At 26.5% G+C, this 21,605-nt stretch overlaps 1 protein-coding gene, 1 non-coding gene and 1 pseudogene across 2 annotated transcripts in view; all 3 read left to right on the plus strand.

Annotated features, from left to right (window-relative positions):
- The first annotated feature begins 3,616 nt into the window (after positions 1–3,616).
- Positions 3,617–18,662, plus strand: LOC122853845 (annotated as a pseudogene).
- Positions 18,663–19,336: 674 nt separating this feature from the next.
- On the plus strand, positions 19,337–19,410 carry Trnat-agu. Its single transcript has one exon. It is a non-coding gene; the product is annotated as a tRNA-Thr (tRNA).
- Positions 19,411–20,761: 1,351 nt separating this feature from the next.
- Positions 20,762–21,605, plus strand: part of LOC122853846 — an 89,799-nt gene continuing 88,955 nt past the window's right edge. Inside the window, exons 1-2 of the mRNA XM_044154260.1 lie at positions 20,762–20,875; positions 20,959–21,107. Of these exons, the coding sequence (XP_044010195.1) occupies positions 20,807–20,875; positions 20,959–21,107 (218 nt within the window). The 5' untranslated portion in view covers positions 20,762–20,806. The remainder of the gene's footprint in view (positions 20,876–20,958; positions 21,108–21,605) is intronic.

Consider the following 21,605-nt stretch of genomic DNA (forward strand, 5'->3'; position numbering starts at 1 on the left):
CTTTGTGTCGATAATATATAGGCACGGTAGTTAAATCTCGTTTCTCCCACTTTTTTTTTTTTTCTCATACTTGACGCGAGGCACTACCGTGCCTCTTGACTCAAAGAAAAATAATGATAAGTAAGCTTTGTAAAATCAAATATTTCCCTCCTTATTGTATTACACCAGTACTAGCAACATTAAATGAAAAATCGTTACTTATAATTAACAACTTCCTTCTCCAATGTAAAATAAGTATATAAAAGGGAAAAAAAAAAAAAAAACAAGAAAAAGTATACTTATCAAGAGGCACGGTAGTGCCTCGAGTCAAGTATGAGAAAGAAAGTATGTGTGTTGATGAGAATATGTGTGAGATGAGATTTTAACTACTACTACCGTGCCTTATTATACATCAAATATTTTGTCCCCTTCCGTCGCGAATCTATTAGAAATTTAATTAAAATATGATAGAGTTAAATGAGGATGCTGAGGTTTGGTAATGATCCCATAAATCGATGTCGAGCTTTTTTTTTTAAAAAAAATCAGATTTTTCCGTTGCTTAATTATATTTGAAGCATAATTTTGATATTTACGGTCTTTTCATTTTTCTCAAATCGACCAGATTTCTTCCGTTCAGTTGGTAATGGTAAACTTTGCAATTATTTCTTTTCTTTTTTTTTGTGTTGCTATATTGGCTGCACTGCATAATTTTATTATTATTTTATTTATATTCATTCATAACATAACCTCCAGAATATGTTGACTCTCACGTCAAATGCAGTTTAATGTAAGAAAAAAAATAAACAACATAAACAACATAAATATATAAATAAATAATATAAATGAATATTGTTTATGATGAGCTCATAGTTCAGTAAAAAAAATCCCAAAATGCACTCATGATTCTTGACAGCATATAAAAAACATTCAAGAGTTGCTTGTCAATATGGTCCTGAAAAATGTCATCAAGAAATTCAGCATCTCATGACAAATATATTTTATTTTATATATACATACAAAACATCCACCGAAAATATTTAAGGTATTGTTACGTCTTGGTATAAATAATAATTAATAATCAATAATAAATAATAAATTAACAAATTCAATAGATGTCGAGCAAGCAATAAAATTTTTCTTTTTAATAATAAATTATTTATTTTTATTTTCACACGGAATAAAAATCCATATTTTGCATTTTTTATAAAACAATTTATTTTTATAATTTTTACATAAATTTTGGGTAAGCAGTTTTCAAAGTCACCTCTGCAACGCGAGATGCCACATCCGTTGGAGTTGCTAAATTATTATTTATTAAATGTTTAAACAATTACAATATGCTGACTACTATGGGAACCATTGCATTTCATTGGTGCAAGAAATGGCACCACTTTTCATCCCTACCTAATAATTAAATTTTATGGGAATAATTCTATTTTTAATTTTAAGGAGCGTCACTCTCGCGATGACTTCAATCTGAACAACATCTAATTAAAATTTTAATTCAATTTAATTCGAAACAAATACTTAATAAAATTTCATAAATATATTTTAAATTATTGATCATTTTAAATTGATAAGAATTTAAACAAAATTAATTTAATCCTTTGAAGAAGTTAATAATAAACAAATAATATTATCAGTGCTTAAAAAAATTTAATTAAATAACTGTGTAAAATAATTATTCCTACAAAATATACCCTTCCTAAATCCTAACATTGATTGTGAATTTCTCCGGGGTGTTGTTTTCTGTGCTACGAGTTGTGTTCCCTATTGGATTATTCGAAAATTTTCATCATCAGGCGACCATTCGGATTGACACGCTCTCTATAAATTATTTTTGGATAACCAACAACAACAAGGTAGAATCTACAAAATTTACACATTCCCTCCTAACCCGTTACCCTGTAGGGAATAACAAAACACGAGGATTTTACAAAAAACGTTAAATATCAAGTTGATTGAATTAAATTAGTCCTAATAAATTATATTATTATTTTTCAAGTTAAATATTCTTCTTTTCTTTTGTTATTTCATAGACTAATTTAATTAAATCAATCTGGTACGTAACAAAATTGGTGTCAGAAGTGGGATATTCGTAATGTGTAGGGTAGATTCTTAAACTCAGTGCAGAAAAAATTTGTTTTTTTTTGGGGTAGTAATATTTTCAGTACATTATACACACAAATGACACAAATATTCATATATATATATTTGCTATTTTAATAAATTTAAATTCTGTCGCGAGAGTCACAAATAAAGTTAAAATTAATAATTTTTTTTATGAACAAAATGTACCTTTTATATTTTAAATTTTATGTGAACAAACAAACTTAAAATTTTCTATAAATTAATCTTATTTTTATTGCGCTAAATTTTTTTATGAAGATAAATTCTCAAAATAAATTTTTTTTTTGTGTGTGTTTAAAATTTAAAAATTTTTCCGTGTTAATTAATTTGTCCGCCGGAGAAATACTTAGCGAAAATGTCATCATCTAGGTCGGGGGCCGGATCGCCCTTCACTCCTATATATGAGGAGATAGACCTACACGCTGAAGCAATGCGGGGGAGAAAAATTGACGGGGAAAACTTAAAAATTTTACTTACCGAAATACGATCATGCGCTAACGAATTTTTAGGAATAATTCCTACATTAGAAATATTTGATGTAGAAAAAAATTCAGATGGAATTGAATATACTAATACTAGAGAAACTATTGAAAAAATAAAGCAACATGCTGAATGGGGAGATAACATGGTTAATACGGTTGATAAAATCAAAGTCGCTGCTGATCTTGTTATTACCGATAATGAAAAAATGTCAAATGAAATTTTAAATTTAACAAAATTAATTTAATTCTTTGAAGAAGTTAATTACAAACAAATAATATTATCAGTGCATAAAAAAATTTAATTAAATAACTGTGTAAAATAATTATTCCTACAAAATATACCCTTCCTAAATCCTAACATTGATTGTTAATTTCTCCGGGGTGTTGTTTTCTGTGCTACGAGTTGTGTTACCTATTGGATTATTCGAAAATTTTCAACATCATCAGGCGACCATTCGGATTGACACGCTCTCTATAAATTATTTTTGGATAACCAACAACAACAAGGTAGAATCTACAAAATTTACACATTCCCTCCTAACCCGTTACCCTGTAGGGAATAACAAAATACGAGGATTTTACAAAAAACGTTAAATATCAAGTTGATTGAATTAAATTAGTCCTACTAAATTATATTATTATTTTTCAAGTTAAATATTCTTCTTTTCTTTTGTTATTTCATAGACTAATTTAATTAAATCAACCTGGTACGTAACAGTATGTATCATTTGTTCATTTATTTATTTATTATTTTACAAATTATCATTTTATAAATTTACAAGGATGAAAGTGTATTTTCATTTGATACACCGGTAAAATAATTGTTTAAAAATAATGAATTTATAAATACTTCTAAACATGAAAAAAAAAAAAATTTATAAATTATTTAATTTATACTTCTAAACATGAAAAAAAAACATTTATAAATTATTTAATTTATATTATTCAAGGAATCACCAAATGGATTATTCATCAGTTTGAAAACATTTCTTGTTTTTAGTCGTGACTTTGTTAAATATGATTAAACTTATGAAATAATAATATTACCAAATTTTACAAGTATGATATATCCATCAGTTGATTTACCAGAACAGGTATAAATAAATAACGCTAATAATAATATACAAATTGAAATATAAATAAACATATCAAAATTAATTTTACAGATAATAAAATCGATTACTGGAATATTAGAAGCTGAATCAGCAATTAAAATTGCTGAAAGAGAAGCATTAGCTGGTACATGGGATGGTAAAGCAAGAATAATAACAAAGTAATTATACAAAAAAATAATAATAAGTTTAAGTATAAATATTTATTTGTTTTTTTGAATTTTTAGACATGCAACAACATTGCCACAATTAAATAATGGTAAAAAAATACCACCAAGTAATTAGAAATGTGAAAAATGTGATTTAACACAAAATTTATGGTTAAATTTAACTGATGGTAGTATATTATGTGGACGTAAATTTTTTAATGGTACTGGTGGTAATGATTAATGATCATGTAATTAAGCATTATCGTACAACTGGTTATCCACTTGTTGTTAAATTAGGTACAATAACAAAAAAAGGTAATGGTGATGTTTATTCATATGATGAAAATGATATGGTTGATGATCCAAATTTAATAATACATTTATCACATTAGGGTATCAATATTTCAAATATGGAAAAAACTGAAAAATCAATGGTTGAACTTGAGCTTGATTTAAATCAAAAATTTGGTGAATGGGTTGCATTACAAGAAGCATCAAGTAAATTAATACCAATTTATGGTGCTGGTTATACTGGTTTAAATAATCTTGGTAATTCATGTTATTTAAATTGTGTTATGCAAACATTATTTATAATACCAGATTTTATTAAAAAATAAGTTGATGAATCAGTTAATATATTTAATGATAATTATAATGATCCAGCAAATAATTTCGATACACAAATATCAAAACTTGGTTGTGGTTTATTATCTGGTAAATATTCAATCGAACCAAATAATAATAAATTAAATTAAATAATAAAGATTATAATCGTCAAGGTATATCACCAAGAATGTTTGAAAATTTAATATCACATGGACACCCTGGTTTTTCATCAAATCGTCAACAATTGATTGTTTTAAATTTAAAGTTGAAGAATATAGTAGTTCTGGTAAAGTAAAATATTCATATAGACCAGAATATTCATTACCATTACCAATACCACTTAATTGTGCAATTAATAAAGATGAAGTTAATACATATGAAAATGATAAAAAAGCAGCTGAACTAAATGGACAATCATTTGATAGAAATAATACAATTATTAGACCACATATTAAACTATCATCATGTTTAGAATCATGTTTATATTTATTAAAAAAACAACACTCACACTTTTTTTACAACAATAAACCTAGATGGCATAAAAATCAACGTGTGAAAGAAAAAAAAAAAAAAAAATACTAATTTCACGTGATAACTATTGTTCAGTTGAGGAACAACAATCAGTAGATGTTTGTATATACTTTTTTTAAGAAAAAAGAAAATTGGGGAATCAAAAATTGACAATAAATAAATTGTAAAAAAAATTTCTTTTGGTTTTGTTTTAATACAAATTATCTTTATTTAGTTTTAGTTGAGTCTTAATTTTTTTTTAATATTTAAAAGGTTATTTTTTTTTAGTTTTTCAGTATGTTTGTTTACTTATTTATCAAGAGGCACGGTAGTGCCTTGAGTCAAGTATGAGAAAGAAACGTATTCGCGTTGATGAGAATATGTGTGATTATGAGAGTTACCCTGGTGGAAATATTACTCCGGCATTATTCTGGCATTTCTCTGTTTTTGGCCCATTTCCGGAGAAATTACTCCGGCATGAGGTTGATGGCGGAGAAATTATTCCGGTATAAAAGTAGTGGCAGATTTATTTTTCCGACATTAATCTCATGCCCGAGTAATTTCTCCGGAAATGGGCCAAAAACGGAGTAATGCCGAAGAAAGCCGGAGTAATGGCGGAGAAATATTTCTACCAGGGTAACTACTACCGTGTCTTATTATACATCAAATATTTTGTCCCCTTCTGTCTCTAATCTTTTAGAAATTTAATTAAAATATGATAGAGTTGAATGAGGATGCTGAAGTTTAGTAATGATCCCATAGATCAATGTCGAGCTTTTTTTTTAAAAAAAATCAGGTTTTTTCGTTGCGGTAATATATATTTAAAGCATAATTGATATTTACGGTCTTTGCGTTTTTATCAGTTTTCATCAAATCGACCAGATTTCTTCCGTTCAGTTGGTATAAAACTTTACAATTATTTTTCTTCTCTCTCCTAGACGTCTCTCTTTTTTTTTTTAGTGTTTATATTTTGGCTGCACTGCCAATATTAATTTAAAGTGGACATTTAGCTTTCTGAAATTTTTTTTTTCAAAAAGACTTTTGCTATTTATATTTATACTTCTTTAATAATTTATCTTCATATGTGCATCTATTTTTTTATTATTTTTTTTTCTTGTAAATAATGCTAAAATGGCTACGTGCAATAGAACTCACATTTTCTTGATTTTTTTTTAACAGATTCTGCCAGATTATTTTTACCAGGGATAGGTTAAAACAAATCAATTACAAAGAATAATAAGAACGAGGGTGCTATTCTTGGTCCCGTATTGCGGGAATTATTGCGAGTCTTGCAATAACGATTCGCCGACAAGAAATATTAGTCTTGATAGAAAAACATGAAGGTGCTTTTTGTTGCTTTCATGTAAATTTTACCTTATTTTTGCATTTGCATACCACAATGGCAGCTTCACATGAAAGCAACAACAAGCGCCTTCATGTTTTTCTATATCTTCAGATAAAAAATATTTTTTGTATGAGGTAGTCTAAAATAGACAAGCTTTGAACACCTTGTTTATTTTGATGATCAGGACGTATGATATGTTGTTATTTTTAATTGTAAACGATCAAAAGACTTTACAAAAAGATATGATATCAAACAAAAAACAAAAATAAATTTTTGTACAAAAAGGAGAGTCAAGTATTCGAAATTATTATTTTTTTTTTTTTAAACATACACTGAGAGAAATATTAACTAAGATCTACAAATGTAAAAGAAAAAATTACAAAATAAATAGTAAAAACTGCGTTCCCCCGTCATTTATAAGAATTATTCGTATATTGATAGATAATTTTTACAATAGAATTATGTAAAAAATCTGGCCATTGACTATATACACTACTAAGCCATAAAATTTACATAATTTTATTGTAATTTCTGTTTAAAAAAATGACTAAATTCACGACACTCACAAGTAAATTCTAGCAGACTGAGAATTTACCCACTACCGGTTTTAGAATTTACTAAATTTTATTATAAATTTTATTTAAAAGTTGGACATTTTTTGTGTTAAGTTCGGCAGTTTGTGCTAGATTCACGGAGAATAGAAATCAATTCCCGGCAACATTTTTTCTTTTCTGTTTACACGCTCAAAACTCGAAAACTAATTGTTAAATAGAAAAAAGTTATTCTTGATAAATTGTTTAGAAATAAATAACTAATAATAAACCTCGCTTAACCCCATACCTAGCTTCAACAGATAAGGCTGTAGAAATGCTTGAAATTACATGACAGTTCAATCATTTGTTCAATCGGTCGGCCATCTTTGTGTTATTTCGCCCCACAAACAGAATTTTTACAAAGCTATATAGTAAAAAATATTTAAGTCTATGCTAACTTTTATATGTCTACATGATAATTTTTATTATATGTATAAGAATATTTATTAAATTGTGCAGTATTTTTCATTCAAACATATAATAATTTTTATTGTTTTCACTAAACATGTATATTCTTTATTTAATTAACTCATAACTCATAATCCAAGAGATTAATCAAAAAAAGTAATTCTTCATAAATTGTTTGGAATTGAATTTTCAATAATAAACTTCACTCAACCCTATGTCTATCTGCAATGGATAACGATGTATAGAGGCTTGAAGTAACCTAGCAATTTTTTGACATTTTACACATTTTACATAATTTTATTGTAGAATTCCAACTCTCGCGGCCAGTCCCAGAATTAAAACAAAAATTACAAAGTACTATAGTAATTTCTATTCAACCATGATTTTAATTTTTAGTTAAAATTTCTCTCAGTGTACAAAAAAAGAGAATATCAAAAAAGTCAAGTACAAAAGTACTAATTTCTTTAAAAATCATTGACCCATATGAATGGTCTTAACTTTTGACAAAATTTTATACTTGACCCCGCCCGGTTCCTTTCAAATAAAATTTTGAGTCTTTCACACAAATTTAGACTCATCAATAAGAAGTGAAAAGCAGAAGCACTTCATCTGTATCAAATTAATTAATACGAATATGAAACATAATACGTATGTAATACTGAACTATCATACTTAGCCAACCACTCGTGAAAATATTTCTCCGCGATTACTTTGTATTTCTCCACGATTAGTCTGAATTTCTTTAAAATTAACCCATACGGAGAAATGTGTGAAAAAATTTTTTCAAATTTTTCTGAAATCGTTGTTAAGCGGCAAAATATGACGTCAGTAATATAGTTCGAAAAGTAAAATGTAGGGGCGCTTTTAATCTATAATGCATAAAGTCGGTATAAGCTTATCCCCCTTCTCATAATGCATATTGCATGATATATGAAACTAAAGATGTACATATGTATAAATAGATATCCGTCGTCAATATTATAAACAATTATAAAAGTGTGTAGGCTTGAAACTTTATTTGGGAAGAACCGGGCGGAGTCAAGTATAAAATTTTGTCAAAAGTTAAGACCATTCATATGGGTCAATGATTTTTAAAGAAATTAGTACTTTTGTACTTGACTTTTTTGATATTCTCTTTTTTGGTATGTTTAAAAAAAAAAAAAATAATAATTTCGAATACTTGACTCTCCTTTTTGTACAAAAATTTATTTTTGTTTTTTGTTTGATATTATTAAAGTTACACAATGTATATAAAATGATTGTAAGCTTGTTTAAAATTAATGAAAAGACTAAAAAATGTAAACTATGTATATAAATGTAAAATATATATATGATATCTAATGTATGGCCAAATGGATCACTAGGTGTGTGATCTCAATAAAGCCTTAATATAATAAAAAAAAAAAAAAAATATAAATTTTTAGGTTTGTTTGTTCATAGAAAATTTAAAATATAGAAGGTACATTTTTGTTCATAAAAAAAAAAAATAATTAATTTAATTTATTTGTGACTCTCGCGACAGAATTTAACTTTAATAAAATAGCAATTATATATATATGAATATTTGTGTAATTTGTGTGTGTAATGTACGGAAAATATTACTACCCAAAAAAAAATTTCTTTCTGCACTGAGTTTATGAATCTACCCTACACATTACGATTATCCCACTTCTGACACCAATTTTGTTACGTACCAGGCTAATTAATTTGTATTATTTATGAAATAACAAAAAAAAGAAAGAATGTTAAACAACAATAATAATAGAATAACAATTTAGCAATAATACAAATGAATGAGCCTAATATTTAACGTAATTTTTATGATCCTCTTGTTTTGTTATTCCCTACTGGGTAACGGGTTAGGAGGGAATGTGTGATTATGTAGATTCTACCTTGATGTTGTGGTTTATCCAAAATTTTATCGAAGAGAGCGTGTCAATCCGGATGGTCGCCTGATGATGTTGATAATTAAAGATAATCCAATTGGTAACACAAAACACATTTCTTGAGCCAATCAAATTAAATGGTTCCCATAGTAGTCAGCATTATTCTAATTGTTTAAACATTTAAAAAAAAATAATTTAATAATTTCAACGGATGTAGTATCTCGCGTTGCAAAGGTGACTTTGAAAGCTGCTTACAAAAATTTGTATAGAAATAAATTGTTTTGTAAAAAATGCAAAATGTAGATTTTATTTCCTGTGAATAAAAAATAAAAAAAAAAATAATTTATTATAAAAAAAGAAAATTTTTATTGCTTGTTCGGCATTATTGTATCTGTTGAATTTATCAAATTATTATTTATTATTGATTTTTAATTCTAAATTATACCAAGACGTGACACAGTAATTATTGAAACAGAAAAAAAATATAAATTTTTTCTATTTTTTTTTGTAAAATTAATAGAAATTTTTTATTATTTTTTTAGTAAAATATTGTAATAAAATATGTATCGTGTGAAGAAAAGTTCACGTAAATAATAAAAACTTGTTTTTTTTTTATAATATATTGCAAACTTTTTTTATTTGATTTTTTTGATATTTTTATGGTTTATTAATCATAATTAATTCAATAAAATAAAAAATAATCACGTCATAAAAAAATATATATATATAAAATTTAAAGCTGTTTTTGCAAGCTTCAAAATAAGTCCTCATTCAAGTATTTATTTTGAAAATTGGAAAAAGTATCATAATTTCAAATTTTAAAAAGATAAAATTACATTATTATCATTACAATTTCGAGAATAAAAAAAAACTAATCATGTGATCAAAAATGTTCATATATGAAATTGAAAGCTCTTTTCATAAGCTTTAAAATGAGCCCTGACTTAAGTATTTATCTTGAAAAATAAAAAAGTTAAAACAGTTTCAATAATTTGTAGACAGTGATCACATGTTAATCAAATGGGAATTGTTTATTGATGGGACGCTTTAAAAAAAATCAAAAAAAAAAATCCTTTATAGAAATTGTTAGTTTTGACTAAAACAACAATTTAATGGGATGGGAAGCAAAAAAAAAATAATAATAATAATTTTGACTAGGTCTAATGGTTATATACAAACATATATGGACATTTATAAAATTATATATAATTTTACAACTCAGTAGCACATTGAAGACTGACCAACCTATGACTTGCCATTCATCGATTATTATTCGGGTCACTAAGACTGATTTTTTTAATCTTTCCATGTATATAAAAATATATTAAGAACCGCTATTATGTATTTAATATTGAAAGGGTGTTTGTTTAATAATATATAACAGCTACTTATTTTTTTTTACGAAACGAAAATTTCAGGGATAAAAAATTTTTTTCATAAATTATGACAATACATTCCGGGGTATACGAAACAAATGAAATTCATATATCGGCCCAGTGTTAGTTGATCCTTGGATTGCTATAATTATAATGAATATTTAAGTAGAACAAATTTTCCTAATTTTCAATTGTAGCTGCCGTGGTTAGGTAAGTAAGGCTCTGGAGTCTCAACTAGAAGATACCGTGTTCAAGTCGTGGTAATGTCAAGTATTTATGGTCTAATTTTTTCGGTCAAATAAATCATCAAATGTATAAACAAAAAAATTAAATTGTTTAAATAATTATTAATTTTTTTTTTTATAATATTAATAAATTTTTGAAAGTCACGGCATATAAACTTGTATACAACTGTCTATGTTTGTATACAACCATTCTTGAATTTGATATATAAATTCCATATATGGTTTTATACAATTGTATACAACTTTATAAATTTGTATACAGAAAATGGCGATATACAACTGTATGAGTTTGTATACAATCATATATGGTTGTATATGGTTGTATACAAACCGTTTTTCTCGGGTTTCTTTCTATAGACAAAGTAGAATCAAAAATGAATATTTTTTTAGAATCTTTCGTTAGGCAAGCAAACCATCTTTCTTCGACAGGGGTCACGTGGAAGTTGGGCAACAAAGAAATAACAAGTAAAATGATTCCTCTGGCATGTTCAGTAAATACTCCTGTTAGATGCAAAATGTTAAATATGAAACAATATAATGGTTATTTTGGATGCACATTCTGCATGCATCCTGCTGAATCAGTTGACGATCAAAGAAAGTATGACAGTCCCACCACTTCGCACTGACGCATCTATAAAATTGTTAATGCTGGAAGCGTCTGATCTCAGAAGATTGCGGACTGATAATTTCGGTGTATGGGGAACGAGTAGTTTCATGAATCTTAATCATTTTGATCTTGTAGAGGGAATGAACGTTGATCATTTGCTTCTAGGGGCAGTTCGTCAATGGACTGATACTGTTTTGTCGTCAACCAATAAAAATTATTATCTATTCTTAATAAACGTTTGTTGTCTACTTCACCACCAGCTGTGATAACACGTACACCCAGAAGTCTGAACGAAAGAACACTTTGGAAGGGAACTGAACGGCAAGATTGGTTGATTATGTATTCACTTATTTTTTTAGATGGAATATTGAAAAAGAAATACTTAGAGCATGGGGCATTGTTTGTCGCAGCGATGAATATTTTACTTCACTCATTTATTTATTTATTTATTACACTAGAATCATTGAACGAAGCCGAAATACTTATGATCAAGTTCATGACTATGTACACTGAGAGAAAAAGTTGCTAAAATATAGCAAAATTTTGCTTGAGGTTTTAGGCTTTGATTTAAAAAAAAAATGTATTAATTTGAACAAAATATTTTTTAATTAAAGCAATTTATTTGCTTTAATTTAAGACAGTTTTTTTTTTATTTAAGAGAAAAGAGAATTAATTTAAGAGAAACTTTGCTAAAAAGGAAGCAAAAATATCCTTTAAATCAAGCGAATAAGCGGTCTAGTTAAGACAAAAGTTGCTAAAATTAAATGACATTTGATTTTATTTAATGGGTAAATCGTTTAATTTAAGGATAATATTGATTGAATTAATAGAAAATTGTTTTTATACAAATGATAAATGAATTAATTTAAAAAAATTATGAATCAATTCAAGACAAAAAGCGATCTAGTTAAGACACAAGTTGCTAAAATTGAGCGACATTTCATTTAATTTAATGGGTAAGTCGTTTAACTTGAGGAAATTATCGATTAATTTGAAAAAATTATGAATCAATTTAAAGCAGAAAAGCGATCTAATCAAGACGAAAGTTGCTAAAATTGAGCGACATTTCTTTTAATTTAATGGTTAAGTCGTTTAATTTGAGGATATTGATTGTTAATAGAAAATTGTTTTATAACAAAGAAAAATGAATTAATTTAAAAATTATGAATCAAAACGAGCGATCTGTTAAATTGCTAAACATTTGATTTATTCAATGGCCGTCGTTTAACGAGAAAATTATCGATTAATTTAAAATGGCCTACAGCATCTAACAAAATTGCTTTATCATTTAATTTGTTGTTGTCGTTTAATTTAAGCGTTATAGATAAATTAATAGAAAATTTTTTATTTTCGATTGAAATGAAAAAAATTATTTTTATTATTTTCAGTGATTTATTTTATTTTACACTTTTGAAGTTGTTAGAACCTTCGCTTGCCTAAACTCCATCTCCTATACTTTGTTTCCCACATGCGCGTTCGTATCGTTATCAGGTGAGTGCCTCTGAATGTCATTGTTATCACTATTACGGGTTGTTTGTTGCTTTTTTAGTTATTAATACATCTTTCTGTCACTTTATTTAACTAGCTTAAAGAAAAACAAAAAAAATACCTATCTCACTATAGGCACTTAGTTATTTTATTTTAGATGTCTTCTTAAAATATTTTATACATATATTGTAAAAATTTTTTCTTTTTCAAAATCAGTTGAATATTCATTTCTAATTATTTCGAGAAGACATCTAAAATAAAATAACTAAGTGCCTATAGTGAGATAGGTATTTTTTTTGTTTTTCTTTAAGCTAGTTAAATAAAGTGACAGAAAGATGTATTAATAAAAATTTAAACAATTACATGTAAAAAAAATAAAACCAACCAGCCTATCGGGATGTGATGAAACTTTTGATTCAAGGGCCTCATACTTATGTCTCTGATACGTTAACGCGCGATGGTTCAGGGGGTAACGCACTGGCTTTTAAAAGTATAGGTTTAGATAGGTTTAGATTAGGCAGAGGTTCGAGGCTCGGCTAGGACAAAAAAAAAAAAAAAAAAAAAAAAAAATTAAATCTTCAAGTGTAAAATAAAATAAGTCCTGAAAAAAAAAAATAATAAAAAAATAATTTTTTTTTTTTTTTTCATTTCTTTTAATCAAAAATAAAAAAAATTTTCTATTAATTTAATCTATAACTTGCTTAAATTAAACGACTTAACCATTAAATTAAATGAAATGTCGCTCAATTTTAGCAACTTCTGTCTTGATTAGATCGCTTTTCTGCTTTAAATTGATTCAGAATTTTTTTAAATTAATCGATAATTTCCTCTAGTTAAACGACTTGGCCATTGAATTAAATCAAATGTTGCTTAATTTTAGCAACTTGTGTCTTAACTAGATCGCTTTTTGTCTTGAATTGATTCATAATTTTTTTAAATTAATTCATTTATCATTTGTATAAAAACAATTTTCTATTAATTCAATCAATATTATCCTTAAATTAAACGATTTACCCATTAAATAAAATCAAATGTCATTTAATTTTAGCAACTTTTGGCTTAACTAGACCGCTTATTCGCTTGATTGAAAGGATATTTTTGCTTCCTTTTTAGCAAAGTTTCTTTTAAATTAATTCTCTTTTCTCTTAAATAAAAAAAAAACTGTCTTAAATTAAAGCAAATAAATTGCTTTAATTAAAAAATATTTTGTTCAAATTAATACATTTTTTTTTTAAATCAAAGCCTAAAACTTTCAAGCAAAATTTTGCTATATTTTAGCAACTTTTTCTCTCAGTGTAACTAATAAGAGTGAGTGAGTGAGTGGCTACGAGCGAGAAAAAAGATATGCTTTGAATGAATGCAAATGAATGTGTATGTGCGTTGCCAATAGTGTAGCTGATCGGTTCGCAGCGCTTATGAAAAGAATGAATCAAAAAATTATAAATGAATACATATACTCAATTGAAAATTATTATTAGTATATTTATGTTATTGATATTATTATTATAATTATTATTTTATTATTAATATCGATATTATTATTATGGATATAATGAATACCAATGATATTATTACTATTATTAAATTGATATTATTATTCTTCATAATATTATTGAAATTATTATTTTTTATAATGATATTATTGATGTCTATAACAATAGCATAAATAACAATAACAACAATAATTTCAATAATATCAATATAATATTAGTAATAATATCAATGGTATGAATCATATTAATAATAATAATAATATCGATATAATATTGATAATGATAAGATCAATACTGACATCAATATTCAAGTATAAATATTAATAATTATTAGTATTTATATTTCAAATATTATTATTATAAATGTTGATAAATATAATTAATATTATTTATATTATGACTATAGTCATTCCTAATTCCTATAATTCCTATTCCTAATTTATAATGTTATCAAAATTATTATTGACATTTGTATTCTGTATAATATTATTGAAATAATTGTTATTAATAATATTCAAATATAAATATTAGTAATTATTAGTATTTGTATTTCAAATATTATTATTATAGATATTGTTATTAATATCAATAAGATTGTTAATAAATGATAATATTATTGAAATTATTGTTCTTATTATCATTTATATATATTCATAGTATCAATAATAATAATAATAATAACGATAATTATATGAATAATAATAATATTGATAATAATTTTAATAATATCAATGGTATTAATAATAATAATAATATCAATAACGATATAATATTGATAATATTATCAATAACGATATAATATTGATAATATTATCAATATTTATAGTTTGGATATTATCGCAATATGATCGATATTATTATTATAAATATCATATTGATATCATTTATACTATAATATGGTTCTTCGATTCTTAGAAAAGGAATCGATCTTCAAGAATCGAATTTGTAAGAATCGGGTAGCCGATATATCGCCACAAAAAGTACTCGATTCATAAAGAATCGATTAAGAAATCGTGTTTTTATAATTATTTTTTTATTAATTTTCTTAATCATACATTATTTTTTATGTATACACAATATTAATATAAAAAAAAACGAATGAAATTGAATGAAAAATATGATGTTAAAAAAGAGAATATTATAAATATTAATAATAAATGATTAAATATTATTATTATTCATTAAATATTAAATAATAAATAATATTCATATTTATATTAATATTTATTATTTAATATTAATATTTATTATTTATATGAGAACTGTCAGAAGCCAATCCCCAATCATCAAGTGTCAACGAACTTTGTTGTTTCTTTCTAATTTTTTTTCTTTTTTTATTTTATATTAAAAAATAGTTTAAAATAAATACAAATGATGGCCTAGGTATAAAACCTAAAACAATGCGCTTTGTAAGGGAGAAAAACAAGACCGATTCTTTTGGCGATATTCGGTGAAAAAAAATCGTGAATCGATTAATCGGCTCTGAAAAGAATCGGATACTTGTACTCGATATGATTCGATCCAGTACTCGAGAACTTAAAAAATCGCCGAGAATCAAAGACCCTTACACTATAAACATTATCAATATTATTAATATCATCAATAATATCATCATTTATTAATTGATTGTCAATATTATTAAAGTCGTTACGAATATCTTGACGAACTGCGAAAGAAGTTTCACTTCCCTCGCGCGTACTGCTAACACACACAAATTTTTTTGTTTATAATTTTTAAATTAATTGTTAATAACAATTGCATGTGAAAAACAAAATAAAACAGTATAATTAAGCATTTAAAGATTAAACAATCGAAAAAATAACTTTTTTTAAATTTTATAGCGCTATATACCCATTGACTTTGTCTCGACACCGTTTTGATCGCGTTTCGACAGCATTTCGACCGCCTTTCGACACCGAATTGAGAGGTGTCTAATTGATTCATTTTTCATTGTTTTAAATTGTTTAAACATCATGAAGGGCTTTAGTAATGATAAATTTGCATTGTTTTTATGAAAAAATAAATTAGATCTTGCTGCATTTTCAATACGATTAGATCTGATTATATCTACTTAGATCTGATGAGATCTAGTCAGATCTAATTAGATCGAATTATATACAAGCATATATAATTCGATCTCGACGCATTTTCGATAAGATTAGATCTGATTATCAAGAGACTCGGTAGAGTCTCGCCTCAATTTTTAAAAAAGCGAGACTCTTTACCAGGCACAAGTATTTTAAGTCAGTGGTCCGTGACGTCGTCGTTTTTAATTTATCAAATGTCGTTCTAATTATTTGTTAAAAAAAATAAATAAAAATAGTTTCATTATGTATATCGATGCCTCTCTTTCCAATGAGCCTACTCTTGATTTTTTCCAACAAATTATAAAAAAGATATAAGAGTCAGTAAAAGCCAGGTATTAAATCTTACTAAAAAATAAATTTTCAAGCTGAAATGTCTAATTTCTTCGGATACGTTGCGCATACCCCGCGCCTATCCCTACTCCTGAATTTTTTTTTCATGCATATATGCGTGTGTATGCAGCCGCATGTGTTAGTTATTTATCATTGATGGTACAGTATAATCTCTCTATAGTGACATTCTCTATAGTGACATCGAGCGTCAGCGTAGAATTTTTTCCCTCACTCCAGAATGTCCCTACTTGTGTTAGTGTTTCGGTGTGTGACGTAGTATATTCTTTCTCATTTTATTATTCTATCCGTCGCGCTCACTCAATTCCCCTCGACGCTAGAGTGGGAGACGCTCTCTATAATAAATTCCGAGAATTTGAGCCCCGACGATGTCACTATAGAGAGATTATACTGTATAGCAGAATTTGTTTTCTTTTTCCTTTTATTCAAAGCGTACATATAAATAATATATATACACTAGATCTGTCCAAAAAAAAAGAATTTTTTTTTTTGTACCTTCCTAAGGTCTAAATTTGTTCTTTATGATGACACAAAAAAAAAATAAAAAAATTTTTTTTTTAGGATTTTTTTTGAGCCTGCTCATCGAGTTTTTGTATTTCCCATTTGATTAACACGCGCGCGTATGGCTGTATATCTTTGACTTTGCATAACTCAGTCAGTTTTAATCCTAGAAAGTTGATATTAGTCTCATTTTGTAGCTTATGAAAATACCCTCAAATTGTCACTGTACATTTTTTTTGTACTGTTTTTTTTTTTCGTCTCAAAAAAAGCTTGAAAATCATGATTTGCAATTTAACTGCTAAACATATTTTATTTAACATAAAAATTTTTTTTTTTATCAAGCTCAACAATTTTATACTTTCGAATAATAATACTTATCCTACTAATAATAATAATAAAATTCGTTTACAAGTTAAATTGCATATACCTATAAAGTCATGGTTTTTGAGGTTTTCTTGAAACAAAACTATTAACAGTACAAAAAAAATGTACAGTGACAATTTAAAGGTATTTTCATGAGCTAAAAAATGAGACTAATATCAACTCTCTAGGATCAAAACTGACTGAGTTATGTTAAGTCAAAGATATACAGCCATACGCGCGCGTGTTAATCAAATGGGAAATACAAAAACCAGATGAGCAGGCTCAAAAAAAATCCTAAAAAAAAAATTTTTTTATTTTTTTTTTTGTGTCATCATAAAATACAAATTTAGACCTCAGGAGGGTACAAAAAAAAAAATTCTTTTTTTTTGGACAGGTCTAATATACACGTTTTAATTTTTTTATTCTAGAAAATTAGTATTCGATTATTATTTATTATTTATTATGGTATTCACGGTCAATTTAATGTAAACGAATTACAAATATAATTTATTATTAATTTAAACAAAATAAGTGAAATAAAAACAAAACATAAATTTACAATTAATGTCGCCAAAAAGCCTCAATTTTTAAACACCTGTCTATTTATCGTACCTTTAATAATCAAAAGACGTAAAATATCCAAAAGAATGTCAAAATTTTGAAGTATAAAGTTGAATAATTTGCTGGATAAAAAAAAAATTAGGCGCTATTTCGATACATGGTATAATAATAATATAATAATAAAAACTGCAGTGCCTAATTTTTTTTTTAATTTTTTTTTATCCAGCAAACTATTCAACTTTAGACGTCAAAATTTTGACATTCTTTTGGATATTTTACGTCTTTTGATTATTAAAGGTATGATAAATAGACAGGGGTTAAAAAATTGAGGCTTTTTGGCGACATTAATTGTAAATTTATGTTTTATTTTTATATCTAATTAGATCTTATTAGATCTAATTAGATCTTATTAGATCTAATTAGATCTTATTAGATCTAGTTAGATCTAATTTGATCGAAGTAGATCTATGCGATTTTTTTGTGGGAATTAATTATTAATAATAAAAACAATAAACCAATATAAATAAATAAATTGTTATAGAAAAACTAATATTCGATTCACACATATAAAACTTGATTCGAAAAAAAGATTTTAATAATAAATTAATATTGAAAATGAAAACTAATATCGATTTTTAGGGCTGATTCTGGATCATTCAATTTGTACGCGGGTTTTCTTTTTCGACTCATTTTTTGAATGGAATAGTTATCTACACTATGAATTTTTTTTAATTTTTTGTCCTCTAGACTTTTTTAGATAATAAGTGTCAAAATTGACATTTTTTATACACAGGGATAAGTGACACTTCAAACTTTTATTATTATTCTTTTTCTACGAAATTTTTTTACAGATACTATAAAAATGTAGTACTCAAAAAGACGAATACGCTATAAAAATTTGATTTTTCTTTCTTCGGATTTTAAAAGATAGTTAACTTTCAAGCAGAAAAATTTTTTTGCTTTTCTCGTGCAAAATTTGTTTTTTTTTTTTTTTCTTTTTTTTCAAAAGTGAATTGACGAATAGAAGGACGTCGCAGTTACCTTGATGAAACTTAGAAAAAATAAGAAGCCCTGTGGTCTAGTGGTCAAGGCATTTGCCCAGTAAGCAAAAGACCCGGGTTCGATTCCCGGCGGGGAACTTCTTTATTTTTTCTAAGTTTCTGGTTTTTTTCAAGTTTAAAAATTTTGCTTGTTAGTGTGTATACTTGACATGCATAATACTAAAGAACGTGTTTTTTTAACTACTAGCACCACTAAATTTTCAGGGTCTGGGGCTAAATTCTTGACGTGATCGGACAGAAAAATCCTCTTACGACTGTTGGTCCTAAAACGATCGATTACGCAGATTGATTAACATAACTTTACATAACTCGACATTGCTTTACAATCCAGTTGCTCTTTATTAGGGTTACACATCATTTAATTAGCCGAGTCGTTTTGCTCATAAATTTTAGTACTGTTTCCGTAATAACCACGTGATGAGAATTCTCTCTCTTTTGTACCGACGAATCGGCCTTTCTTATCAAATCAAATATCGATAGATTGATAGTGTTTAATCGAACGATAATATTTGTAACTTTGTTAATAATAATTTGAACGAAAAATCAGCGAATGCTTATTAATAAATTACCTACGACGGTAAATAATTAAAATTTTGTGTTTGTTTCAAGTTTTTTTCTGAATCATTTTTATAATTAAATTGTGTATTAATTGCACGTCCATTTTCAGCTGCCGATTACCTTCTTAAATCACGTTCTTAACTGTCCTACCTTCCTATTGTTTTTCTTAAGTGAGCAGGGTAAACAGGGCTAATTAAAATTATATCTAATAGTCAGAGCCGGGAAGTTCGTCTGTTATTTCAGCTTGCCGTAAATACCATGGCAACATGGTGAAATATAGTTTAAAAAAAAGACGATCTGAACCTCGTACATGGAAAAAATGGCCTCAAAAAATGGCCTTTTTTTTTTTGGCCTCTTAAAAATGGCCCTTTAAAATGGCCTTATATTTTTGGCCTCTTAAAAATGGCCTTAAAAAATGGCCTTATTTTCTTTGGCCTCTTAAAAATGGCCTCAAAAATGGCATTATTTTTTTTTTTGGCTTCTTAAAAATGGCTTTAAAAAATGGCCTTATGTTTTTGGCCTCTTTTGGCCATTTTTTGAGGCCATTTTTAAGAGGCCAAAAAAAATAAGGCCATTTTTTAAGGCCATTTTTAAGAGGCCAAAAATATAAGGCCATTTTAAAGGGCCATTTTTAAGAGGCCAAAAAATAAGTTGTCATGATGCTTATCTATTACACGATCTCTTTTTATTTATAGATTTTTTTTAATAGATTGTCCAATTTACTCAAATATATTTTAATTGATATTAACTAAATGATTGTCATAATTTCGTTCTGCCAGTATCACCATATGTACTTGTTGTTCTAAAATATGTTTTTTTTTTTCAATTAATTAAATTTCATATTCCAGAGTCGTAAATATATATGCTCGGATGGTAATATTACATGGCGTTCTTCCACTACAACCTTTTTCTATCAAGATGTATTCGAACGATGCTCTATCAATGTTGAAACCATTGAAAAAAATTTCGATTTATCGTATATTACAGGTGTGGAATCGTGAGGCAAACTTTATGTAAGGTTTAGAAAGTTATAATAACAAAGTTGTTAATTAATTTTTTTTGGTTTTCAGATAATAGCTAAAGATGAAGTCGAAAAAAATTGTCATGAATTTATCAATTGTTTTCTCAAAAACTATCAACTAACTGAAGACAATCAACTTAAATCACCGAAATCTTGGAACATCGAAATATCAGAAAATTCAAGTATAGAAATTTATCGGTTGGTGTTTCATTTATATACCTTGGACCCAATTTTTTTTTTTTTTTTTCATCAATAAATAATCCTTAAAATATAAGAAATTTTTGAGCAAATTATAGATTTAGCGTTTTCATAACTTTTTGAGATACAAAGAGTGAAAAACACGGTCCGCGTGCTATCTCTCATGAGAGTGTATATCTATATATAGTCGAGCGGCACAGGAGACCGCATTCTTCACTCTTTATTTATTTGTATCTCAAGAAGTTATGAAAATGGTAAACCTATAAGTTGCTCAAAAACTTCTTGAATTTTAAAGATTATTTATTGATGAAATAAAAAAAAAAGAAGTGGGTCCAAGTTTGAGAAAAATCGATTTCAATTGTTTATTTAACAAATAATGGTGGGAAATTGTTTAAACAATTTTTCAAAGTTTTTTTTTGTAAACTACACTGAGAAAAAAAATTGCTACAGTTTAGCAAATTTTTTCTTGGAACTTTTTTGTCTTAAGTTGAAAAAAAA

Source organism: Aphidius gifuensis, linkage group LG4 (assembly GCF_014905175.1).
Source record: "Aphidius gifuensis isolate YNYX2018 linkage group LG4, ASM1490517v1, whole genome shotgun sequence".
NCBI classification, from domain to species: Eukaryota; Metazoa; Arthropoda; class Insecta; order Hymenoptera; family Braconidae; genus Aphidius; species Aphidius gifuensis.